This window comes from Aythya fuligula, chromosome 1 (genome assembly GCF_009819795.1).
Source record: "Aythya fuligula isolate bAytFul2 chromosome 1, bAytFul2.pri, whole genome shotgun sequence".
NCBI classification, from domain to species: domain Eukaryota; kingdom Metazoa; phylum Chordata; class Aves; order Anseriformes; family Anatidae; genus Aythya; species Aythya fuligula.
The window spans coordinates 76,860,987-76,888,213 of record NC_045559.1 but is presented as its reverse complement, the minus strand read 5'-3'; the positions used below and the strand labels follow the sequence as shown (position 1 = coordinate 76,888,213).

General features: G+C 36.3%; 1 protein-coding gene across 16 annotated transcripts in view; it reads left to right on the top strand.

The window, feature by feature from the left end:
- Positions 1 to 2,808: 2,808 nt before the first annotated feature.
- C2CD5 (C2 calcium dependent domain containing 5) overlaps positions 2,809 to 27,227 on the top strand; it is a 66,174-nt gene continuing 41,755 nt past the window's right edge. For 6 of the 16 annotated variants that reach the window (XM_032208196.1, XM_032208199.1, XM_032208198.1 and 3 more), the window contains exons 1-10: positions 2,815 to 2,927; positions 6,448 to 6,534; positions 8,442 to 8,613; positions 10,899 to 10,994; positions 11,468 to 11,623; positions 13,078 to 13,276; positions 15,857 to 16,008; positions 18,910 to 19,104; positions 21,551 to 21,636; positions 22,588 to 22,620. In XM_032208196.1, coding sequence (XP_032064087.1) covers positions 2,838 to 2,927; positions 6,448 to 6,534; positions 8,442 to 8,613; positions 10,899 to 10,994; positions 11,468 to 11,623; positions 13,078 to 13,276; positions 15,857 to 16,008; positions 18,910 to 19,104; positions 21,551 to 21,636; positions 22,588 to 22,620 — 1,266 coding nt within the window. In that variant the 5' untranslated portion in view covers positions 2,815 to 2,837. Of the gene's footprint in view, positions 2,928 to 6,447; positions 6,535 to 8,441; positions 8,614 to 10,898; positions 10,995 to 11,467; positions 11,624 to 13,077; positions 13,277 to 14,753; positions 14,879 to 15,856; positions 16,009 to 18,909; positions 19,105 to 21,550; positions 21,637 to 22,587; positions 22,621 to 27,227 lie in introns of all 16 variants that reach the window. The other 10 variants (XM_032208208.1, XM_032208207.1, XM_032208204.1 and 7 more) reach the window with 6 other exon arrangements.

Here is a 27,227-nt window from a genome sequence, read left to right as displayed (position 1 = left end):
AATTCCTGCTGGCCCTGGGGAACTGGAATGCTGTTGACATGAGATGTGTTAGAGGACATGCTAATTGATGGGAAGACAGGTCTCATTCTGCCAGTATGGAAAGTCCTCAGCCCTAAGATGAATGTAACACACCAAGCAAGTTTCTTAAAACATTAAATCATATCTTTATTGATCCTTTCAACTATGTAAGAAACAGATTTTGAACTTGTTTCTTCAATTTTATTTTATTTTATTTTATTGTATTTTATTGTATTTTATTGTATTTTATTTTAGTCTACTAAGGTTTTCCTTTATAAAGCTGGATCCTCAGGAAAAAGATAGAGATAGAAGTATGTACACATCAATCTCTGTATTTCATTATGCCACAGAGAGGGAGAAGCGTGGTCACTACAAAACACTGGTCCTGGAACATGGTTTCTCATCTGAGATACTACAGTTCCAGAACAAACATGGCCTGTTCAGAGAGTCTTCAGATTAAATTAAGAATGTTCAGACACATGAAGAAAGCCCTATGGGAAAAAAAAAATGACTGGAAAAATTAAAGTTATTTTAAAAAATAATTTTTTTAAAAAAAGAGATGGTAAATCCATTAAAAAATCCCCTTTAAAGTGTTGCATGAGTAGAGGGAACAATTATTCTTTCATAATATAAAAGAGAGGAATCCACAAATTAAATCAGTTTGCAAGATCAAAATAACAAGACAGATTTTCCCAATACAAGTAGTTAACCTGTGGACCCTACTGGCCCCACAAGCTGTAAGTTAACCATAAAAGGTTACCTAAAAGCATATGCACCAGTTGCTAGCAGTTTAATCTAGTAAGGGTCTTTTAATGTTTCTAAAGGGATAATCTGTTCTCTAGGTTCAGTGGGTAAAACAAGAACAGATTTGTATTTCATCATCCAGCATTCAGTTTGAAAATTAGAAACATTTTTATGTATATATTTTTTTTAAGCTGGGTAATAAGAAGCAATGAAGTGAATTTTCTGGGAAGATATGAGAGGTCTTTGAATCAGGAATGCTGCAACTCAACCAGAACCTGTCTGGAAGAGTTTATTGCCTTAGAGTTCTCTTGAATGCTTCCCTTACAGCATGCAATGGGCACAATAAAGGTTGAATTGTCTGAGGATTGTCCCAAACTTTAGCTATTTTATTTAACAAGGCAGTATATTTAGCCAGGTATTCACTGTATTAACTGGCCATTAGTCTGTCAAACTGTCCAACCTCTGGTGAGCCCTAAAGAATTCCAGAGGTTTTTTTTGTTTAGTGTTCAGTGTAGAAAGACAGGTTTAGGAAGACCCTGACTTCACCAACAAATTTCACAGAGCCACATACCAATCTCTAAAGGGATACAACTAAACTAAATTTGTGTTCTTTACCTTCTAACGTACAAGATAGTTTCAATCTTTATGGGTTAGGAATTTCTTCTTTCAAATTAAAGCAAAAAGTTTCAAGTATTCACATCTTCAAAAGCTGAAAAAACCCACTCTACATAACACAAGGTGTAGTAAAGTCACAGTAACTGCATAATGTTTCCTAAAAATCGTTGCATCATAATTTATCTGGCAAAGGAAGCAAACAAGTGGGTGTCGTCAGAAAAAAAATAAAATCATATATGATAAAGTTTGTCTTTACTTCGTTCCTACTTATGTACAGTCAGGAACTTAGTTTATGCTCTGAATCTTGGGCTACAGAGCCCAAAAATTAATGAAGGCCAAACAGTGTCATATCTAACACATGTAACACAACAGAGAATGTCGTTTTTTTTTTTTTTCTTTTTTTCTTGTCATCGCACCCTCTGCTGGTAATTTTCTACCCTAATAGGGAAGTTACATTACAGAAATGGCTGTTTACAAGTAACATAGTGGATTAATGGCCTGTATTTAGGGCTAAACAATGCTGAGGATCCAACATCCACACCACGTGCAATTCAGGGGATTTCATTTCATATTATCCTTAATTTGCTGCCATGACCTGCATGGCCTTAAACAACCGGAATACCTTTGGTGAGTTGCTCGTGTATGCTTTCTGGTTTGGCCTAATCGGGATGAGATCTCCAGCGCCTGCGTTCTGTGCCTGCTCCAATTTGCAAGCCAGAACATTTAAGCAGGCGAGATCTAGATATTTTATTAAAAATTGCCAGTTTCTGGTCTAAAGCTGTAACATTAGCAACAAGTCTTCTGCTTTTGATTCCCGCCCTGGATCTTTGCTTTTCTATATTGCCTTGGGATAACAGCTCCAGCACTCTGCTCAAACCCGGGCGGATAAGGCAGAAACGTGGATGTGCCTGAAGAGCTGCCTTCAGAGCACGCACGACCGAGGGGAGGCGCCACCTGCACTCCCGAGGGCCCCCACGCATCGCCTTGCTCTGCCCGCCCGCAGCCCAGCTGCGTTCATGGCGCCTATAGCGCCAGGTACCGCCCGCAGGGATACACGGAGGGGAGATGCGGCGCCCCCGGCCGCCATCCCGGCTGCGGGGCGGAGCGCTGCCACGCGGGGGCGTGGCCTGGCTGGGGGGCGTGTCCCAAATGAGGGGCGGGCGCCGCGGGGTCCTACCGCCCCCCCCCCCAATCGCCTCGCTCCTCCGCCGCGTAGCGCATGCGCCCGGCGGCTTGCGTCAGGGCGCGCCCCGCGGCGGCGGCGGCGGCGGGTGCGAAGCGGCCGCGCCGGGCATGGGCGGGCGGCGGCGGCGGCTGCTGCGGGCCGTTGGGCGGCGCGGCGCATGCGCGCCCGGCCCCTCGCCCCCCCCCTCCCGGCGGGCCGCGGCGTGCCTGCGGGCGGTGGCGGCGGCGGCGGCGGCGGCGGGAGGCGGCGGAGGAGGAGGAAGAGGAAGAGGAAGATGCCGGGCAAGCTGAAGGTCAAGATCGTGGCCGGGCGCCACTTGCCGGTGATGGACCGCGCCAGCGACCTCACCGACGCCTTCGTGGAGGTGGGGGGGGATCGAGGGCGGGGAGCGCCGCCGCTCAGGCACCTGCCGGGCCCCGCCGCCACAGGCCCGCCGAGGGGGGGTGGGGGGGGAAAGCGGAGGCGGCCCTGTCCCGTGGTGCGGGTCTGCGGCGCGGTGCTGCCAGCGCGCCGTGCGTGGCCCCGAGCCGTGCCGGCGGCATTGCCCGCGCCCAGAAACCGCGCCTGAGGAGGAATGCGTTTGGAAAGGGAACGGGTGCCGCATAAACGCGTGCGGGTGCTATAGATAGTAACTGGGGCTGGCACTGCGCTGCCCTGAGGCAGGGAGGCAGCGTCCTTCTAAACTGTGTAAGTGGAAGAAAATGTCCTTCCAGAACTCTGTAAATAGAAAAAACGTGCGTGTATTAATCTCAAAATAGATTTGATTTGGTGCGCGTAGATTTGACTGTCACTGCGTTTGCTTAGTGAGACAGTTCACTGAAAATAAAGTGAAAATGTGTTTCTGACGTGCTGTTCAATGGAGCTGAAATGCTGCACAGCTCTGCTGCCTTAAATACAGGAAAACGTGATACTTCAGTGTTTGCTTTCAGAAATTGCATCATTAAATTTATTAATAAACCATCATGCGATTTAAATATGATTAATAGGTAACCAATAACATCTCCGATGTGTATTAGTAGGAGACAGGGAAAACAGCAGTAGGAAGCGCGGCTCTGAGTTTCACGTAGCCTGTTTTTGAGCTGCCTTGAGAAACAGCTCTCCTCTCCCTTCAGTCACTGGTTCCCAAACCTGCACCTTCTGCGCCAACCCTAGAGTGTGAGTAGCTGCGTGGCAGCATAGCTATAGAAATTAATCTGGTTAAACACTAATTTAACAACAAGAAGAGGACAATATACTCAGCAAGATCAATTTGCTTAGCTAGATTAACATGCAGCTTCATGAATGTCTTGGCACAAATAAGGCTGAAGAAATTCATAGATGGGGCCTTGCTTTTAGGACCACTGTTTAGGAAGAAAAAATCAAGGCAGGAATTACCCTTGCGGGTACATACGGGACATACCCTTGCCATGTGGAGTGAGTATGGCTGCAGGTGAAGTGTGTCAAAATAAATTGAGCTTAAAACTCATTTTGTGTTTGTGTGAGGTTGCTGAAAGTCTTTACAAAGCTTTTTAACTTAAAAATGACAAGTGGAAGTAATATTAAAGTACTAGTTGACTACTAGCCTTTAAATTTCCCTCTTAAAGATTCTAACATAAATCTAGAATTAGAAAAGAAATGAAAGACTTTAGAGCTGTTACTTCAGGTTATGCATAACTTGCCAGCATGTGTGGTCTGGAGCAAATTACCACAATTTCTTCTGCATCTGTGCTTCTAAATTTGTACAGTGGACAGCACTGCAGTGCTTGATTACCTCTGCTAGCTTTAATGAACTAACTTGACTACTGGCAAAGTTTAGTTATAGCTGCCTGAGGCTCCGAGGGAGCTAATTTACTCCCTAGATAACATGTAAAATTAGACTGGGTGGAGCTCTGGGCTATTGCATGTTGGCAGCTTGTGTGTAAAGCAGCTCTGTTAAAACTAGCATCATTATTGCTTTATTATACAGCTGAGTGCAACGAATACGCATTCTGAGTAGTTACGCTGCTAGGTTTTCTATGCTCCTAAGCAGAATCTACATTTACATAGCTAGATCTGTGTTTTCATCACAGAATCACAGAATTTCTAGGTTGGAAGAGACCTAAAGATCATCGAGTCCAACCTCTGACCTAACACTAACAAGTCCTCCACTAAACCATATCCCTAAGCTCTACATCTAAACGTCTTTTAAAGACCTCCAGGGATGGTGACTCCACCACTTCCCTGGGCAGCCCGTTCCAATGCCTAACAACCCTTTTGGTAAAGAAGTTCTTCCTAAAATCCAACCTAAAACTCCCCTGGCGCAACTTTAGCCCATTCCCCCTCATCCTGTCACCAGGCATGTGGGAGAATAGACCAACCCCCTTCTGGTTCTTCACACCCCTTCTCACTTTTAATTTGAAAGCTTACTTTGAAAATAGTATCTTTTCCAAAATCATTACTGTTTATTGAATCAAGTGGGGGTTCTCTATAGAGTTCTGTAGGATTCTGTTGATCGAGGTGTGGTAATATACAGAGTTTAATGGGAACTTGTAGTCCAATTTTGCAGCACTCAGCTATCTGAACTAACTAGATGTATGTATGTAAGTACAGAATCTCATTAGAGCTGGGTTACGCACGTATGTAAAATAACGACCATACACTGACATATATATGTATGTAATGACATATGGTCATACAGATGTGTCATGCTGAAACATCTAAATATCAATACTTCCTTAATTAGTGTTTAAAAAAAATGCTATGTAGTGTTCCAAATCTAAGACTGAATTTAATTTCCAAGATCTATTTGCACTTTTAAAGATAATTGTATTCAGAATCCATAGCCGTCTTTGACTGTAGCGTGTCTTTTAAATCAGCACACATTATTTTCTTAAGAATCTCGAATACATTCAAAAACTTTGCATATTTGTCAGTAACATCAGATACTTGTTATAAGTTGAAGTACTAATCCTTTTGAGAGGTACCGTTCACATAATTACAAGCGTGCATAATGGCTTGGAATGAAAGGTGCAATGAGATAAAACCTCTTAGGTTATGTAGCATGGTTTCTTGGTGTATGGATTGTCACAGAAATTCTGTTAGATGCTTTTTCAAGCAATTGGGGTGGTCCTTAAACAGACTGCTGTGAAGACCAAATGGAGATTTCCACAATACATACCTATAGCTGCTTAATAGCCTTAATCAAGAGAAGTATGTAGAATATTTAATCTGTGTTAATTGAAGATTAGAGGGATATATATAGATACGTAGTTCCTCTGTCCTTTTTGCTGATATGCTTTCTGGAATTTTCTATAAGAAGGGAGGACTAGAGCCTGTTAAGGTTCTTCCCCTTGCTGCTGTGAATTTACTGATATGTGTCTAGCATGTCACGACTGCAGTTCATGGAAGTGGTTTCAGGTATTTTCTGGTGCGGATCTATCAAGACAACATGTTTTAAGAAATAAGTTGACTAATGATACCATTTTGGTTCTGCGTTTGTTTTATAACTTGACAATAAATCTGATGTAGAAACCCTAGAGAGAAGAGTAATGGCATGTAATCTATCAGCATTTATGTAGAATGCTTTTGCTTAAAATATTTCCAAACAAATGACAAGCAACTGCTAAGGTGATGTACCAAGTGACTTTGAATAGCCAACGTAACTGCTATTTTTAACTAAAGTGATTGAGGAGGAAAAGAAGTAATTTTGAAACAAGAGGGGGAGAGAGGTTTGTTGGGAGTTTTGGTGATACATGGAAAGTTGCTTAAACATGTAACATAGATTCAAAAAGAAACTCACTGAAAAGAACTTCTTGTTGTTATTAAAACATGTATTTGAAATTATTTGCATGTGTAGATTTAATGAGTAACTCAGTTTCTAAATCTACTAATTAATGCTTGTTTTTAATAATTGCTTATATTTCTAGGTAAAATTTGGAAATACAACATTTAAGACCGATGTGTATCCAAAATCACTTAATCCTCAGTGGAATTCTGAATGGTTTAAATTTGAAGTAAGTATTTTTTTTTTTTTTTAAGAGCTTGCCAATATTTATCTACATGGATGTTCTGTTTTAGATGCCCTTGAAGTATTTTCATTTCAGGCAGAAAATTGGTTTTGAGGAGTGAAGGTATTCCTGTTTAAATACAAATGAAATCTTTCAGCAAATCTATCTATGTGTAGACATTCTTTGCCAAAAGTGCATTATTTTATCTTTACAAATGGTTTAAAAAAGAGGCAAACATGACAGAATGGATCTGACACACATGTTCTGGGGGATGTAAAAGGGAGGGAGGGGCGGGAAAGCATTTTCCGTTAAGCTTTTGGATACCAGTGTGGGTATGCCTTCCTTTTTTTTCTTTCTAAAGGGGTAGTTTTGAGGAAGGAAAGTTAATTGGTATTTGGAATGTTACTTTGGCTTGCAAATAATGTACTTGAAGAAGAAAATGGAGAATTTTTACAAGAAAATTATAAAATAAAGAGCTTGGACAACAACTATCGGACACTTTTTTCTCATTTCCTTATGTAATAATGAGGGCAGTCAGCATTTTCCCATAACTGCTCGTTTGTTTTTAGGATCTGATCAGTTCACCTTAATGAACTGAGTACAGTAGTATCATAGGTGTCCTCTGACATTCTACTGTGAACAACTGTTTTGCATAGTTGTTATTTGTTACTGCATTTTTGTTGCATTAAAAATAATAATTGTGTAGTGGTATTTAGAACAAATTAGTTTGAATGTATAGTACTGATTTATTTATAGTGTTCAAATACAGTATCACAATACAGTCATGTTTGTAAATACTAGCTACTATGTCACTACATGTGCATGTAATGTTAGAAATACAGCAAATATAAAAAAGGTAAGTTTAGCAACTTTATTAATCAACATAGAGTGCTTGATTAAGAACATCTCTTAATCAGTAATCCATGTTGATTAAGAAAGTAGTACTAGCATAGTGAGGTTCACTGTTCTTTTTTTTTCTTTTTTATTTCAATTCTTTGGGTCTTTTTTTGTGGAGTGGAAAGAGCTGAATGATGTGGAGGATTAACTCTCTTAGTACAGAGAGTTAACTATGTCAATAACAGAAGTCTTAGACTTCTATCTTTTCTTTCCCAAATCCATTTTTCCATGCAAAAAGAGCCAAACAATAACACTAAAAAAACCACATCAGAATTCCACATTTCAAAGAGTGGAATAGCACTAACTGCTTAAGACATCTTAAGCGCGTGAATTTGTGTGTAGTTTGATCTTTATGCAACACTATGTTATAATTCTAAAAAAAAAGCTTGCATGAGTCCTCACATTATATTTAGCAAAATTTATTTTGGTTTGTGATGTTTAGAACAAAGTTTTAGAATGCTTGTCTTTTGTCTCCTAAAAAAAAAAATAGCTGAGGTATCTGAAGATGGATTATTGCATCTATTTAGAGAAGTACATGTCTGAAATTACTGAATATTTGCAGTGGGTTACATAAAATGTATTGCCTTTTTTAAGCCACCAGCCAGTTTGGAAGTGTGAGAGCAAAACTTAAGAGTGTAAGACTTCAGAGTGAGATGCTTTGTCTTAAATTTTCATTTTTTTTTTTCTTCTTCCCTGAAGAGTATGGGTTGTGGGGATTGGTAAACAAACCAGAGAATGTGACTTAAAAAAAAGTGGGATTTTAAAATAATGTAGTCACCATAATCTTTTTCTGTAATTTTCCAAGTGATAAATCTAATTGCAGAATTTTAGCATTTTGTGAAGGGTAATATCAAAATAACACTGTTTAGATCCAGGAAATAGAAATCGGATTTCTGTGAGTAACGTCACTGTACATGACTAATTTGCCTCTTACTGCATTTGTTTTTCCAGGAGTGTTTTCTTGTGCTTTTTTTTTTTTTAAAATATTCAAATTCCATGTCAATATTTATTTCTAGGTAGATGATGAAGAGCTGCAAGATGAGCCTCTCCAGATCACAGTTCTTGATCATGATACCTACAGTGCTAATGATGCCATTGGCAAAGTGTACATAGATATCGATCCTTTGCTGTACAGTGAAGCAGCTACAGTTATTTCAGGATGGTTTCCAATTTATGATACCATCCATGGTAAGATTTGCTAAGTTAAAAGTACAACAATGTTGTTTGAGATGTAACCTGCTTCTTGCAATGTTCATTGCTGTAAGCTGGTTTTGGAAATGTGTAATAGCTTTAGCCTTGGGAGCTGGAAAGCTATGGTTTGGTACTCTTTTTATTAGGTCTTCAGAAAGTTAAGAGTGCCATCTAAAATCATTGACAAAGTACTTCTACGATACTCTTCGCTTTTGATAATACTAATGATTGTATATGAAAGATTTCTAAAACCTCTGGAATGAGAATTTCTGGCATAGTTGCCTAGTGTTTGGCAGAACACCTTTCATAGAATTTGCAACAAGTGGAAAACATCTTCACATAGTATTTAAAATAGTAACTGGAAAATTCAGATAAAAACAGAACAAACAAACAAAAAAACTAAAACATGCTTACTCAATCACTATATGTTTACTAAAAGAATGTACTCTTGCTGAAGTCACTTGGGGTATGCCTTCCTGGGATGTTGCATAAACTTCGTTTGAGATGGAGGAACAGAATGTGGCAAACACAAAACACAAGGTGAAACTCCTTTTCCTTCCAGAAAGTACTCTTAGTCCTAGGTATAATTCTTCAGAATATTTTGAAGGTATGAGAAAAGGAAGTTAATGATGCTTTTGCTTTTAAGGAAGTAGAGCTCTCATCCCAGTAAGTTAAGGTCAGTTCATAGCTAGTTAGCTTTTATCTATTTGGTTATTACTGCTGCTCTAGTTTATTATCCAGTGGGAGTTAAGTGACTTAGCTATTTTAAAAGCTGATTATAAGGCATAGGTGGGGAAGCATTAGTTGTCATTACTGATGATAATTTTTTATGTTTTTATTTGTAACAGTTACATTGAAGAAGGTTCTTAAGAAATATTGCATGCATTTTCTTCTGCTTCTAGTCTATTCTATCATATTGTATTCTTTCTTTTGAAGTTAATTTAGGTGAGCACTTGTCTCAGAATGTGTGCAACTTGTTTGTCAGAGAGAATTAGATTGCTCTATTTTCTAGATCTGTTGGTATTTCACAGCTTTTTTCTATTTAAATAAGAATTCTTTTTTTTTTCATGATTGTGGCAGTAGATTCTAATTATCTTGATGCTTGGCAAACAACAATTAATGCTTCCTTAAAAATGTTGACATAATATTTATAAATATTTATTATATTGTTTTTGCACCCTAACATCATTATTTGTGGAAAATACGAGCCTGATGCACTTCCTGTTAAAGTAAATGGAGGCTTTTTCTTCTGATGTTTTGGAATATAGTTCTAGGTGACTATTGCAATAATGTCAGAGTCAGTCTGTGAATCTAATGCATTTGAGTGTCAGATATTTCTGTGATAAAATCACAAGAGATGAGACTCATCAAGTAGTTCAGTCCTCAATATGTCAGAATCTATAATGATCTGAAAGGATTTTATTGGGGGGGGGGGTAAGCTGAAAATAGAAAAATCAGAAAGGAATGGCTGTGTTTTGAATAAATGCTCTAATATTAATAAGATGTAAAGGTAGCCAAAATATTAAGCTTTATCTAAAAAAGTTTGTAATACCTTATTTGAAGTGTTTCTTCTCAACATATTTTACACTGCCTGCTTTCTGGTTCTTGGAAGAACCATCACTTTTATTATTGGATTGAACTTCAGTGAGTAGCTTTACTGTGATCTTGAAATTATGTGAGGGAGAAAATTTAAAATGCTCTGAACAACACCATAAAGCTTTTTACATGGCCAGGACTCTAGTAGTTTCAAGGCATCCAAGGTAAAGCTTCCACCCTTTTGTGCTGAGTATGTCTTGGGACAGCGTTACAGTACTTAGCTCTTGATTTCATTCCCTGCCCTGATGATATAGGGCGCAAGAGCAGAGAAAGCGCTTGCTGCAGCTGTAACCACTGCAACAGCAGGAGGCTGATGGCTTCTCTTTTCCTAGTCACATCCTTCTATAAAATCCTGCTTGCTGCAGCAGGTATTTGAGGGCTGTTCCATGAATGGCTTCAGCCTCAAAGGCTGGACAGAACTAATGCTTCCCCTGTGAGGGTGTCTCTGCAGCATGCCCGAGAGGCGAGGAAGAGTCTTCCTGCCCCTCTGGCCCTGGTTAGAATTGACACTTTAGCTGTCAGTTTAAGCAAGCCTTTTAGCATGGTTATATTATGTTCTTTGTGGAAAAGCTAACTCATAAAAGCTACTTAAATTACTAACAATAAGGATTAATTAATAGGGCTAGTTTATATTGCTTTTTGATACAGTTTCACATTTTTCTTTTTTTTCTTTTTGTTGTTGATAGGCATACGTGGGGAGATCAATGTGGTGGTGAAAGTAGATCTCTTCAATGATTTAAACAGATTTAGGCAGTCATCGTGTGGAGTCAAGTTTTTTTGCAGTAAGTAGAGGGATGAAAACAAGGAGAACCAAAGCTTTTTTTTTTTTCCTTTCCTCTTTCTCTTTGCCAATTCTGTCCTTTACCATCCAGTCAACCAGCTCATTCTACAAGCCCAATGCACGTTGACACCAGTAGCAAATAAACAAATTTATTTAGTTTGTTTCTCTTCTTTATTTATTTATTTTTATTTCAAGTCAATGAAGATAACTTTTTTTTTTTTTTTTTTTTCCTGATCTTGCTGGTGCATGTGAACGTTATGTTACTTTGGGTGCAGATTCTGTTAAAAAGGTACAAAGTGAAAAGCTTTTGCTGTGGTACATGTTCCAGCATCTACCAAAAAAAAAAATTGCTTGGGTATGTCTGCGTTTTAACAGCTGAAGCTGTCTGATGTAGAAAATCAAATTTTTATTTTTTTCTTTGAATTTCTGTTCTTAGATTCATGCCTTATGTCTTTTTGTATTTCTTTTTAACAGCCACATCTATTCCGAAGTGTTACAGAGCAGTAATAATTCATGGGTTTGTGGAAGAACTTGTAGTTAATGAAGATCCAGAATACCAGTGGATAGACCGAATTCGCACACCAAGGGCATCAAATGAGGCTAGACAAAGACTCATTTCACTAATGTCAGGTATTAATACATACACTGTAATAATTATTGCTGCTTTTTAAAAAAGATCACCATTTAAAGAAGTGACTTACATTTGAGACAATGTTGTGTATGATTTTTGGTATTAACTATGTTCATTTTTTCAATTCACTCTATCTTGTATTTCTGAAGATTCCATTTTCCTAACTGAGGGCAAGTATGACAGACTTCCTCTTCTCAACTTTGTGAAGTTTTAAATACAGTTTCTCTGCTATGCCACTTCACAGGATTAACATTTGCATGTTCCTTGTTTGCATAAATGGAAGAAGTGGATAAAAGTGCAAGTGGAAGTAATCTGCTATGTTTTATTAGTATTCGTGGCAGTGATTAAGAGGAAAAAACATAGAAGACCTCATAGTAATACTGCTTCATGTCATTTAATACAGTGCTTAATACTGCAGGTGGCCATTTGAAGAATCCTGAAGAATGCTCTTAACTCTTCTGAGAATGGCTTGTTTTACTTTTGCAGTCAGTCTTCCATTGCTGTGAAGTCTGAGAAGCATCATCATTCCATGATTTGTGATGAGTTATATGATTGATTTAGAACATGTTCCCAGGATGTTTCATAGGTCTCTGTCATACTATGTGTTGAATACTGTTACAACCTTGGGTTGAATGGAGTCCATAGCAATTTCAGTTCCTTTTACTTGGCTAGAAACTTTCATATTCTACTACCGCTCTTAGAGGTGTTTTTCAAGACCAGTGCATTCATAATTTCAGTCTGCAGCTAAGTAGTTTGCAATAGGAACTTGTTCCAATATGGTTGAAAAACTTATAGAAAGCAGAAGTGATCATTCTGTTCCCTTTGGTTTCTTAAGTGAAAATTCCTAATGTCAATAATGTCATATTCTGTGGTGATGAAGCGTTTTCAGTTTGTTGAAAAATTTTTGTCAATCCTTCATTAAAAGACAGATGATATTTTGCACTTAGCTAGATAGCGTTGATAATGCTAAGTGAATCAATGTCTCCGATTTTGTTGCTTTTTGTTGCTCAAGAGTTTGGAGACTTAATAAAAAAAAAGAAAAGGCCTTTTCTCATGGATTTCAAAGATGTTGCTTTGGTCTGAACTGTATCAAGGAGTATCTAGAAACTTTTGTGTTCAAGCACGTCTTGACCATCTTTTTCTCTCCCTAAATAAGTATAAAAGGAAATAGTTAAAGAAAATTTGAAAAAAAAAATAAAAATAGAAACATCTATGAAATAATATACTATGGTTAAAGTTGGAATAGATTTGGGGGACAGAGAAAGCTATATAACTACTGAAACTTCATGCTATGTTCCAGGAAGCGGAGGCTGTCACCAGCTACTTGGCATAAATAAATTTGAATCTATTGCCTGTTTTGTTCTCTGCTTTTGGAATTGCAGATGAGGGCAATGCCCACAAAAGAGAATAGGAAAAGGTTACTGTGATCAGCTCTTTACCTTCTGTTTTGTAGGTGAACTGCAAAGGAAGATTGGCTTGAAAGTGCTTGAAATGAGAGGAAATGCTGTTGTTGGTTATTTACAATGTTTTGATTTGGAGGGGGAATCTGGACTGGTAGTACGAGCCATAGGAACAGCCTGCACGTTGGATAAATTAAGTAACACATCAGCATTTTTACCTGCATGTAACTCCCCATCCAAAGAAATGAAGGAGTAAGTATGAATTAATAGTTCTTAGGGGAACAAGTTTCATCTCTCTTTTCATACTCATTCGGTTTTATATAACCAGTGTGATTTCCACCTGTCTCCCTCCCCCCCCCCCCCCCCCTTTTTCCAATGAATTTGTTTTTGTCCTTTTTTGTCTGTAACTCAGTTTGTATTCCACAATTTCAAAATGTTTTACGTTGAATTACTTGCATTATTTCTTTAGAAGCTGGAGTGGCAAACCTTAATGACTCTTTCGTATTTCTGTTGCTAGCAAAAGTATTTCATATCCTTGGGCTGGGATCCACCAATTTCCTAACAAGTAATTCTGCATTGACTGTGTTTGTACAACAAATGCTTTTGTGAGGGCTTCTTATGGTATGCATAAGATACTCTGATATAAGATACTCTGATACGAGTACAGTCAGGTTTGAGTGGCTGTGCTGAGTATATAAGAAAAGATAAATTTAGCTTTGAGTTCATACAGTTCAGTAAATGGTTTAGAAAGTGACCCTGAAACAGTGTCATCTTTTTTTTTGTGTGCTTTGCTTCCTACTGTTGACGTTTGGCTTGTTACAAGCAGGGCTAAAGTGTAGTTGCAGAGAATGCTGTTTATGATGAAAAACAGTGTTTCTTGATCTCTTTTACCTACTGCAGCACCAAACACAGGTTGTGTGCAGATTTTCAATGTGCACAGAAATTAATAGATAAATACTTGCAGTCTCTAAATTGTTGTTTGGATAAATTACCTATTTTCTGTTTGATAGAGCCATCCAATTTCTGGAAGGAAAAATGAGCATCAAAAGCATATTATTTCTGTAATATTCCCCACCATCTTCATTAACTTGCTGTTGCGTTGTTACAATAGTAATCAGGCATTTTTGTAGTGTAGGCAGCAGTGTGCTCTGACTTCTCAAAATTATGGTTTTCGATTTCAAATTGTAGCTTGTTTAACTTGTCTTAATTTTAAAACTTTGCTATTGAAAAGGCTTCTGGATATGATGGAACATAAAATAACAGTAGTGATTAAAAACAAACAAACAAAAAAAACAACAAACTGGACCTGGTAACCACCAACTTAAAAGGCATTCATAAGTCACTCTGAAGTGAAATGTGAAAATTTCATCCCCCAAATAATCTATGTTTAGCAGCTTGGTAGTGGATGTAGACAGAATGATTGTCCCTCAGTCCAAAAAGCGATAATGCTTCTCAAAGGCAGCAAAGTCGACTAATACTTCTTAATATTGGCTTTACTAACTTGATGCACTGTTGCCAAAGAATCTTTTTACATTCACAAGCTAGTGCTTAAGCTATTCCTTTCTATTTCATCTGGACTCTTGCATGCTAGGAATTAAAATTCTTAGTCTGCTTAAAGTAAAAGATCTCCTCTAGCTAAACCTCCCTTTAAATCATTTATAACATAACTTTGCAACCTGTTTGTATGTATTGTTTTCTTTTCTTCCACCCTGGCTGCAAATTCTCTCAGGTCTCCGCTGGTTCATCCGCCAAGCCATGGATGCCGCTCGACTCACAACAGTCCAATTCACACTGCTACTGGCTCACGACTTACTCAGAACTTCTCTGTGTCTGTTCCCACTCTCATCTACACTGGTACGAGACTGCTCAGACTCAAGAGCTGGGGAGAGACAGGCCACAGGCACAGTGGTCGCAAAGTGCAGGCAGGCAGGCAGTGTAGGCAGGTACCACCCATCTTTTCTCCCTCATTTTCTCATGGAGACGCCTACTGTTGTCAGTGAAGATCTATTCTGTGCAGCTGCTGAAACAAAGGAAGTAGTTTCTTGAAAGTGCATCAGTCTCTTCCACAATGCCACACTCTTCATTTCTCTTTAATGGGTTTACTTCATAAGAAATTAAGTAAAACTAATTTGATGCATCTGAGTAACATTTGCTGTGTTACAGTTGTTGGGGGAAATATATTTCAATTGAAGTTAATAATTGCTTTCAAGCATAATTCACATACAGTATGTGGGTTTTAAAATGATTATAAGAAGGGTATGTGCCATTTGTGGAAGACACAGTTTTGGAGAGCAGGTAAGTCAATCTGTACGTAAGTGAACTGTTAATATAGCTGTTCCCATAAAGATTCTCCTCTTTGCTCTGTTTTTAGCTGTGGCATGCTGATGATGCTATAGGATAAGGAAACATTTTATTTTTTTTCTTAAAAAGCATATGTGTGTATATACATAAATGTATGACTATGTATAAACACAAATATAATTTGAAATCACTTTTTCTTTATTAAACTAACTCAAAGCATTGTGCATTTGACCAGATTTTTAAGCCACAAACTGTTTTCAGTTTTTTCTTTTGCGTATATATAATCTTTTTTTCTTTAGTCCCATCTCATGCCTTTCATTCAGCTTAATTGTTTCATTGTAGATTATCAGCATCTATCTGTAGAATGCTGAATGGGTAAACAGCGTTTGCCTTTGGCCTTATCCCCAGTCTCGCACCTAAGGAATAGCTGCTGGCCCTGCCCCAACCCTATCCTGGTGTTTGGATCATGCTGCTGTCAGCCAGGTCCTTTGGCACAGGATTACTGAATGTGTTTCCACCTTCTTCTGGCAGGATTCCCTTCAATGAAGATCCCAATCCCAATACTCATTCATCAGGACCCTCCACCCCTCTGAAAAACCAAACCTATTCCTTTTCACCTTCCAAGTCCTACAGTCGACAGTCCTCTTCTTCTGACACAGATTTGAGTTTGACACCCAAAACTGGTAAGGCGCTTCCACCCACTTTTAATTTGTGTTTCTCTTTTTATATTTTCATTCAACCCCTTTTTGCTTTTTGGCATTTAAGTTATCTATCAAAATGATGTAGAAATTGAAAACATCATCTCATGCTTGAAAAGAGTTTCTGTAGGGTGAGAATTTAAATCCCACCTTAGGTTTCCACTAATATGGAAATATCATTAAAGTGATGCTTCTAGCACAACTGTATTCAAGCCAAAATAAAATACCACAGAACATTAAGGGAGTCCTAAGCAACTGCCTTTTTCTGATTTCTTCCATTTCATATCAGATCATGGGAGTACATTTCTCATCGTAATACAGTAAGAGGCAGAGTGTTCTTACTAAAACTGTTTAATTTTCAAGCACAATGTATTGTACTTTAAGTGTATTGTTGTATGCTTATCTCTGACTTTTTACTCCTTGCAAATGCCATAATAGAAATTGTGCAGCTACTGCCTGTTTAATCTCCCTGGTTATGGAAGCCTGGAAACGGCTTTACATACACAGTATAATTTTTGAAAGTAACCTAAATTATACTCTACCCATCTTCTAAAAGCATTTTTCTTTCTCCATTGGTCTAACAAAACTTCTTCAGTATTTCCTTCTTCCCTTCTTAATTTTTTTAGTCTGTGGTTAGAGTCGTGTCAGTAATAATGTCAGCATAGCTCAAAGAATTGCATTCTGCTTATTCTCTATTACGTGACTTGAGTTTTTGCCACTGTAGGGCTAAATAGTTTCTAGATTTGTTTATAAAAGTTTGGTTGTCTTTGAAGTAGTGTTTTAAATTGTGGTATTTGAAGCTCAAAGCATTCTTGTCTCCATCTAATCATGACAGCTTTTAAGCATATTAAAATAGTTGGTTCAGCTTTACTTGATAGCACTCCTTCCAAGCACCTTGTGAGAGTTTTTCCAAGCAGATAAATTAACGGCATTTGAATGTAGCATTTATATTAAATATTTTACCTAGTTTATTCTCCAGATTTCTGTTGAAAAATGTTCCCTGTTGGAAAGCTGTCTTTCCTTGTTCTATTACCTCTGTCCTGTTTAAAATAAAACAAAACCTGAAACCAAATAAGAAATAAGAACAACAAAAAGGGGAGGAAAAACAACAACAACAACAAAAAAAAGAAACAAACCAAACAAACATAAAAACAGCCCCACACCACCAGCACTTTCTTTTTTGGTTCTTTTGTGTAAATAACTTTTGTGGAAAACCTATAATGGTCACTTGTATAAAGGATGTTTATATAGGAGAACTACTAATTCTTGTTTGTTTTATGGAGTATTTGAAAGTGTGTTTTTTGAACAGATTTTCACGGTAAGGACTGTGTCATATAAAGGATTTAAATATAGTGTCAATACTCATCTCTGCAGTTGTAACCATTCTGAATTTATTAAGGCAGCAATTTACTGCGTGTGAATTTGTCAAATTTTTGAACCTGCAACATTATATCATTACTGGTAATGTTATTTGAGTGGATAGTCTTACCTTCAGTCAGTTCATTCAGAACTAAAACAGATTGTGTAATTGATACCTCTTATTTGTAGGGATTTTGAAGTATGTAGAAAAGGCAGACTTATTTTCTACCAATCCTTGTAGTATTAAAGCTAACAGTAGGTGTACTTTTGCTTGCTAGCACTGTTTTTTTAGCAGCTTTTAATTCTGCTGCTGAAACTTGTCTTAAGAGGATTTGCTCATTACATTTAAAAATAATCCATCTTGGTGCTATGTACTAAATTTTGAATCTTATTAGCTTGAAAGAACAATATTTTTTTGTAACTTGTTTTACCTAAAATATGATGTGCGAAAGATGTTTCCATAACATACGAAATTCAGTATGATGCTTTTAACAATTCAGTGTGTGTTTCAGCATCCATTGTCATTTCTAAAGGCTGTAACTGCTTTTCAGTGTGAAAGTTAGTAATATTAGTATTAAAATAGCCATTTTTATTAACGTGACACGTAAAACATGAAATTTGAGACAGCAGTTACTGGGATAGGCTGATATGAAAAATGAAGTACTTCCTGATTATTTTCTGCAGTACGCTACGGTCTCTTTATTACTCAGTCAGGTAGCTTGTACGTTCACATGCTTGAGATGGAGACTAATCTCGAAAAAGAGTGCAGATACCACAATTTCACAATATGAATAACAAAATGGAAGAGATCAAAACTTGGATATGCGTAAGCATCTAGTTTTCATTAGCTCCAAGTCAGGAGAATATTACCCTAATGTCTTCTGGAAAACATTGTATTATCCATTCTGACCTGTGTTTGCTCTAAATACAAGGGGAACTTTTTCTGTTCTGAGAAGGCTTGTTTTGGTGTGAAGCTTGATTTCCTCAGTGAGTAGTGGCCTATTTTATGCCGCTACAAGCTAACAGAAATGTCAGGCAGACAAACAACATTGCATATTTCAGTAAGGTAATACATTTTGATGTAGTATATGTTAGGAGGAAATCAAGAAGGTAGGAACTCTTTTTCTTTGTGAGACTGTACTATTCTATGAGATTTAAGACTCCCAAGAACTTTTTACACCTAAATAACGGAAGTAATCAGATTGTGTAAGAAGACTGTGTTATTTAGCCTTAATTCCATACCACTTAATAAATTCTGTATAAAATCTAAAACAAATTTTAGATTATCATGGCTTTTTAATAAAACTAAATAATTTCAAAGTGAAATTAATTGATTCATGATTTTTGATAACATGCTTCTCATTCACATTGTGTAGCTGTACTGTCATTCCATTTCTATGTATGTTGAGAAATAATTTAGTGTGGGTTCATTTGGAGAACAAAAAAATTGCTTCATTTTGATTTTTTCTGTTTCTTTAGTCATCTTCTGAATCTACATCTTTTTGTCTCTATTACTTTCCTCCACAGCACCTTCCCCACAGGGACCTAGGATTTTCCTGTTTCCCAGCTCCCCTACACTCTCATGTGATTCCCCACATCTTAAAAAGTCCTGTCTCCTCCTCTCGGGGTCTAGCCTTAACCCTCTACACTCTAGCCATGTCAGCCCAGTTGTTCTGAGGAAAAGTGTTTCTTTCACTGAAGAGCTGCTTCTGGCTGCTTCTGGTAGGATCAATCTATTATGGCCTTTTAAACAAACTTTTAAGAATTTGTTGTTGCTATTTGATGTAGGGACACTTAACACACAGCCTTCTATAACCCTATGTTTTTGTTAGCCTCTGAAAACTGCTGGCTACATGACTATTCATACCATCTCTCACCTCCGCTTTAGAAGCTTGCAACAGCTTCAGAACTCTTTATATTACAGGAATTGAAACACACATAGTTCATGCTGAAGAACTTTCTCATCTCCCCTCTCAATTTCCTTTGGTAATTGAACTAAAATAATTTCTCCCCCCACCCCCCTCCCGTTCCCTTCAGTTTGTTGTTCCTCTATTTTGCATGGCACACGCACATGCTCATTAATTCATTCGTATATTTTTTTGAAGTCTGGCTATCAGATGGCTGGCAACTCTGCTCTTTTAATGCGTTTTAAGCAAAGTCCGTACAGATTTTTTTATTTGCACTGCCCTTTTTTCCATTCCACTGGCATGTATTATTTTCATAGATTTAAATTAAATAGTTGATATTACTGCCTTTTCTTTCTGTAGAAGCTATTTTGATTAGTTTGTATTTTTGTTTTTCATGTCCAGTATTTGTACTGTTTGTCTGTATTTAATATTGTATAGTCCCTGACAATGACACTTAAAATCAATGGCAAATAATTAAAAAAAAAAAAAAAGGACAAAAAAAAAACAATAAAAATCTTGTTTAATGGGACTATACAGATAGTAATCCTTTCTGTTTCCTTATCCAAGAACAGCTAAAAATATTTATTCTTCAGAAATTATGGTGTGTGTAAGTGTGTGTGGGTGTGTATATACACACACAATTACATGGCAATGATAGTCTAGTCATTTTTGAAAATGTTAGGAATAAAGTTAACATATATGAAGTTCAATATTATTTCCAGATCTTCCTGTGTTTGATTAAAACAAGTGACTACACTTCGGTGTATTTGTACAATCTCATTCATGTTTATTAGTTGCTTAATGAGAAGAAAAAGGAAACTAGCAAGGAATTGTGTTTAATTAGTTAGAATTATTGTAACAGAAAATCACTTAACTGTAGTGTGTTTTTATTTCATCTTGCTCCTGAAACTTCTTTTTTTTTCTTTATCCTTAGTGATTTCCCAAACTTAGGTGATTATTTTTATAGGGTCCAGTTAGCTCTGATAGTTTTAGAGGCAGTAAATACCAACAATAACATATTTTAGGCATGAAGTATTACCAAGAAAATCTGATTCACCAATATTGTGTTTAATTTACGAAAAACACAATCTTGGTAGGTGCTTAGTTTTTACTTCTGTGGTTGCTTTGTAGAGCAAATAATACAGTCATACATATAACCTGCATCTTGCCATGCTCAATTAAGAGTACAGTTCCTTGATTACACATCCTTTGGTAGCAAAGATATTTGCATATCTGATAAACTTCACAGCTCTTCAGACAAACTCCTGGAGTGAAATATATGAAAAAAAAAAATAATAAAAAAAATAGAGTATTATCCTTTTATGCAAAACTAGAATTTACTTGTTTTCATTTACAAATAATCTGCAGGTTATGTGTGTGAAAGCGTAGTAATCAAATAAGTGTGGCAGTTTTAAGTGGTAAGCATTATTCCTTAGCTGTCTGAGTAAATCGGATGAGTGAATATTCCATTGTATAATTGTTAAAACAGTTACTGTGTTTTTCAGAGTTTATATTTCAGTTCAAAGGATTTGCATTGTCTTTGCAATTTTCTTTTTAGTCCCACTCATGCAATATATAGCTACTGCTAATACTGTGTAGCGTCTCCTCCCAGTGGTTAGGAAAGGTGATTTAGTTATTCTGAAGCTATTGGAAAGGCAGATTTTTTTTTAAAACTGATGATGAAAATATACGTGCCTTACTATATAGGAATCTAGCAGAGAGGAATTGTTTGACAGTGTGGAATTTGTGGTGAGTGCAACCCTTTTATATAAAGATTGAAACTCTGATTATGTAGAAACTTCCTGTGAAAAGCACAGAAGGTGGGTAGATATTTATTAAAATTACCACTACAGCTGCCAGTAGTGACAGTTGAGGGAAGGGGAAAAAAAAAAAAAAAAGCTTTTTCAAAGCCCAGGTCTTCCAAGATCTACTTCCTATTTAAAAGCCTTTAAATTCAGGACATGAGGAAAAGGTCTTATATCAGGATGTTTATTATCCAAATCTGTAATGCTTAAAGATGCTGCTAGTCACTTAAAAACAACCAAACAAAGGAAATTCCCAACCACCCCCTCACCCTATCGCTTTCACCCAAACACTTTAACTGTGATACTCAGTGTTTTTTTTCCCCCTGAAAATTTAAGGGGATAATTTGTCTGTTTTAATGACTTTTATATAATTTTAAATCAAAGTTTCATTACAAATGATAATATATGTTTTCTTGAATGTTTCTTTTGAATGTCATTTGTACTGGTACTCTTCAGGAATGGGCAGTGGGAGTGCTGGAAAAGAAGGGGGGCCATTTAAAACTCTTTTAAGACAGCAGACTCAGTCAGCTCTGGAACAAAGGGTAAGGCATTTTATACTTAAATTTCTAATCTACTAACCTGAAAATCTAGCTTGCAGTTACATGTTTCCTCTTTCTGTTTAAAAAATATGCATACTTTTTATGTCTGAAAACTTAGTGTAAATGTTGAATGTTTAATAGCCTTTTTAATCCAAACAAAACACCTGAATTCTAATATATTACTGAAACATTAAGAGTGGGGCTAATAAACATAATGTGTGTATATTAGCAATTATACAATTACAACAATAATTACACAATTATTGTTGGTATTACAAGAAACTTACAGCAAATGTTACTGATATTTAGTAAATCACTGATGCATGGGTCAGTTTAATACTTTATTGTCATGTATTTAGTTAAATTTTTATAGAAGCCAAACTCAAACATTGAAATAGTTTTAAACAAGGTGAACAACACTTATAACTAAGAACACTTTTTTGGTTTGGGGAAAAAAGAAAGTTGGTGCATAGTTTAGCATTGTTTCTACTGCATGAAATGGTATGCATGTAGCCTTTATAAGATGGTAACCTAAATTCATTTCCCAAACAATAAAAGGTCTTTGTATGTTTACAGGCTTTGGAAGAACTTCTGTAGGGCTAAAAATGCCATGTGTTACTATGCTGTCAGTATATTATTGAATACACAGCAGTATAAAAAGTGTGGTTTTATTTTTTTTAATTAAAAAAAAAGTCATTGCTACTTTTATTTTTATACTGCTCTTATCAAACTGTTGTGTTATTAGTGACGTATCTTGGAGGAATAAATGCGAATCTTCTGTTCAAGGAGAAAAAATCTGTTTTAACTTTTGTAATTATCTGAGCTTCTTATGTAAAACTTCTGTACCTTTGTTGAAAACAATATCAGCTACATCTGTAAAGCAGAAGTGAATAGTTATTATTTTGAGTTAAGAGGATGATTTTCTTCTCATTTTTTGTGTTGTCCATTGCTAAGGGAGGATCGCCTCATAGGTTCTGTAGAAGGCGGGTATGTTCCAAAACATTGTGTGACTCTTACTGTAGGCTTTTTCCTTTTTTTTTTTTTCTTTTTTTTTTTTTGTATTGAAGATTTCTGAATAATAATTTGGAATCTTTTGATTTTCTTCTTTGTGACATTTCTGCAGATTTCTTTGGAATTTTGTTTATGCGGGACTTTTTTGTTTTGTTTTGTTTTTTTTTGTTTTAAGCATTTATCAGATTGGTATTTTTTGGTTTAATTTTATATTTTGCATGCTGATATGCTTCAGTTATAATTTCTCCTTAAATACAAATCCATGGCTCTGCTTTTAATGTTTTAGAGGAGAAAAAAAGCTTTAAAAACATCTTTTAACTTTACCTTTTTCAGCTAGCATTATAGATATTTCATGGCTTATCTGTTATTTCTTTAGAAGACTTTTTAAAAGTAATTAATAATATAAAATAAGGACAGATAACATGTCTTTAGAATTTGAATGATTTGTGAATTGTTTTGATAAGACCTATATATTAACTAGTGGAAAAAATACTGTAAATTTGAATCGAAATATGTTGAATTTTTTCTTAAGGATAAGATAATCATAATGTAGCAAAGCATGCAGACTCTTAATTGATATAAAAAAATGTGTTCCTGTTGTCTTTCTGAAAATTTCGGGTTGAAATTGGTTTTGCTACAGTTAACTCTTTCAGATATTCAACTAGAATTAATAACAAAGATGGAGAGAGACATTTAGCTCCATGTTTTTGGCATTCATAAGAGTTTTTTTTTTGTCTGTTTCATCATTACAAATAGAGTGCATTCTAGTTACCTGTCTGGATTAGTTAAGGTAGCATGTAAGATGACGTCTAACATCGATGTGTGTGTTATCTTTCCACATGTATTAGACATATAGTTAAATTCTATTGAATCTTAGTTATAATTATTTGGGTATATGGCAATGCTAACCATTAGAAACAATTTGTTTAACTGGATATCTTCTCAGTTTTTTTAATCAGTGTGTTTTTAGTCTGTCACTTAAATAACCCTACCTGCAAACCAGAACAGATTTTGCTAGAAGAGTAATCTTACTGTTATTGTTTCTTTTGGGAAAATCCACCAGCCATGGAAAACTCATATACATGTTATATTTTATAATAATGTATTTTTAACAATTCACAGGATGCCTGTTGATAGCAGGTGTAAATATAGCACAGTTATCTGTGTACTTTTATATGTGTACTTTTATCTGGAAACATATATGCTGTATCTCTGTCAGCAGGCAAAAATTTACCTGTGTTTTCATGGAAACGATCAAGTGCTGCTCTTGATTGTCATTTGTATCTCGGTTGACTCCAACTTGGACAAATGCTGTTACTCCTCCATACTTGCATTCTGCAAGTGCTTGAGAGATCTTTACTGCTACCTTTACAAAATGGAGATCCACCGATCTTCATTTGTCAAGAGCACTGCTAGATAACTGTTGCTAGAATGCAGTTCTCTGTGTCATTCTGCTGGCTGCAATGCTGACTTGAGCAACTTTTCTTTCCAGCAACTTGTTACTACTATCTAGGCCATGCCCTCAGTTCAGTTGAAATACAAAGTATAAGATCATTTGGGGACTTCATGAGCAGGCACATTTATTTACATAGAATAAGAATAATTGAAGCAGGAAATTAACAGTATTTGAATATGGATCAGATCCGTATACTGTGGCTCAGCTGCAAAAGCTCTATGAAAATATCAGCATTACTAGCACTATCTGAGGGAGTGGTACAGTGTTGGGAATGAGTGAATGGCTGGAAGGAAATCTGATATCTGCTTCTGTGGCACTAACACCAAAAGATGTGTCTGTGTAGCCTTGTTCCATGTGCTTTTTCATTATTTTGCGTGTAATGTATGTAAAATGCAGCTAGAATACTAGCAATACATGTATGCATACACACAAGCATTTTAAAGCACTGTATCAAACATTGCATTAACTTTATTGTAGCCTTAACAAACTTTCTCCAAACTTTCTCAGGCTATAAGATCTCTGTGTAGTAGCAAGGATGAAATCAGTGACATCTTTCAGAGTCTATGCAGTCAGTAACTGAAGTGACACAGCAAATTAGAATCATGTCCTGAGCTGGAACAGACCTACAAGGATCATTGTGTCCAACTTCTAATTTACCAATTAGTATTGATAACATGATTGACTGTCTTCAGTTGTAGATTGGAAAATCAAAGTCAGGGTGTCTTCTTACACACAGGAAGATGCTGTGTTTGTGCCACCATGTTTTAAAGGTAGTCCCTTGCGAAGGGTAGGAATAGAGGAAATCTGTAATATGCAAGTACTGCAACTGTTTCTTAGGGAGTCTTGTTTTCCATGCAATGAGTATAGCTTTAAAATGTTGAAGTATTACAGAGTAACACATGTAGTTGAGGCTGAATCTTGTATTTGAGTAATATGTGATGATAATAAAACCAAAACCCTTAAGCTTGGGGGAGAAAAAAAAGGGCTGTCATACGAAGTGACAGCATTCTGTGTCAGAAGGATTGAGACACATTAATGGAGTAAGAATACATGTATGTTGGAATTGGTCAGTGATTCGGTTATGTAGATCTGTTTGTGGCTGAAATTAACTGATCAGATACAGTTCTAATTTTAACATATATCATAACATAGACTTCCTGTTATTGATATACCTGACTGTATTGATTGAGACAAAGCCATGTTATTATTTTAAATTCCTAGTTTGTAAAGTCAAAAATCAGGCAAACTGGAACTCTCAATGTGTTAAAAATACTTGCAGTATAAAGCCTTATGAAACTAAATCACAAATTTAAAGTAGCTTCTGAATCTCTATAAAAGCATTGGTTTGTATTTTAGAGTGTGAAGTAAAAACGTTCACTTTAAGTGTGCTGGAAGTATCAATATATGTATGTATAAAACATAAATGTAGCATAGAATGGAACTTCATATAAATGGCACGCATTAAAATTTTAAAAATGATTTCTGTAGTTCTGGGAAAGCTAGCTAGTAATTCTTAATGTTACAAATGCAGGATAACTATTTTCATGGGACAAAGCAAATCTACGATATATTTAAGTTGTGCAGAATAGGTGCCATAGAATTAAACGAAAAAAATATCGCTGTACTTGTGAATCGCTGAACAGTTGATGTAGCAAGCAAAACTGAAACAGTTCTGACTGTGTTGCTGTACTGGAATTTTTCCTCTTATTGGCATGAAAAACAGTACAGAAAAGGAGTCTAGATTGTGTTGTAGTCAGGGTTTTCTGGCTACTCTCGTGACCTTCACAGCACTTTGTGCTTTGGTGCAACCATCTGGTGGAATCTTTTCTCTAGCCTTCTTTAGAGATCCATTGATGCTCCTGAAGACAAATTAGCCAAGCAGCTTTGCAGAGTCCTGTGGTGAAATATTCCGACTTTTTAATTGCTTCATAAAATGCGCATGCAGTATTTTCTTATTTGCTTATGATTGTTGACACTACTGTTACTACTGTTTACAAAGTTTGCCTCAGTTTTGAAATTCTGTAAAATAATTGAAAATCCAGAAAAATAGGAGTTTGTAGGATCTTTTAAGAGTTGTAAGAGTTTAAATAACCTTTGTATGGGTAGTAATAATCCTGAAGTGTTCATTTTCAAATCAATGTTGGGCTTTAGCTTAAGAGGATTTTTCATGCCATGTATTGCTGGAAGAACCGTGATCTTCATTTAATCTGCAGCATGTACACTATTTAGGTAGAAGCTCAGTTGCACTATACTGTTGCAAGTGCTTCAAGTATGTGAGAAGGGAATCTATCCTGTACTTTTTCTCATATACAATGGCGCTGTTTATTTTTACCATTTAACCATTCATCATGACTACAAAAACCATGATTGCACGATTTTTCTTTTACTTTTTTTTGCCTCTGCACTTAGAATTGCTGAATCCGTCACCTTTCCCCCATACATATGCTATAATATGTATAATAGATATTCCTTAGAGTATCTCTTTAGAAAATATTCCGATTTGGGGATTCATCTCCCCTGAGTATGAAAGATTTATTTTCTGTCATGTATGTCATGAAAAACTGTTACTTCTTACCTGGCCTCTTGTATAAATGTTCTCAAACAATTGCCAAAACTTAATTCTTCATTTTATTTATGAATTGGTAAAACCAATCTATGTAAATGAAAGTGGAATTGATTTTTTTTTTTAAGAACCTAGTTGTACTTCAAAGACTTATGCTTTATTCTATGCTATATTTATGAGACATTTATCAGTCTTGCAGAAGTACAATTAGGTTTACACTGTGCTTCAGGATCAAACTGCATTCAGATGTAACAATAAACCCTAGAATTTGGAGGAAAATATTCCTTTATTTTTTATTAGCTAATAAGAGTAAAATTACGGTGCTCTGCTGCCTCCCAAAAGTTGACCAATAACACAAATACATAACGTTTTGATCATTAATTAATACTATTTTGGGATGCAGATCTATGGGGGAAAAGTATTTTTACATTTTTAGAATCTCGACTTTTACTATACTATTGGTATATGAAGATGAATGGTTACACAGTGCTTAGTAAGCCTGAAGGTATGTTTGGCCCAATGTAACTGCTTTGCTTGTATTCCAGGGGAATTACCAGTTCACTG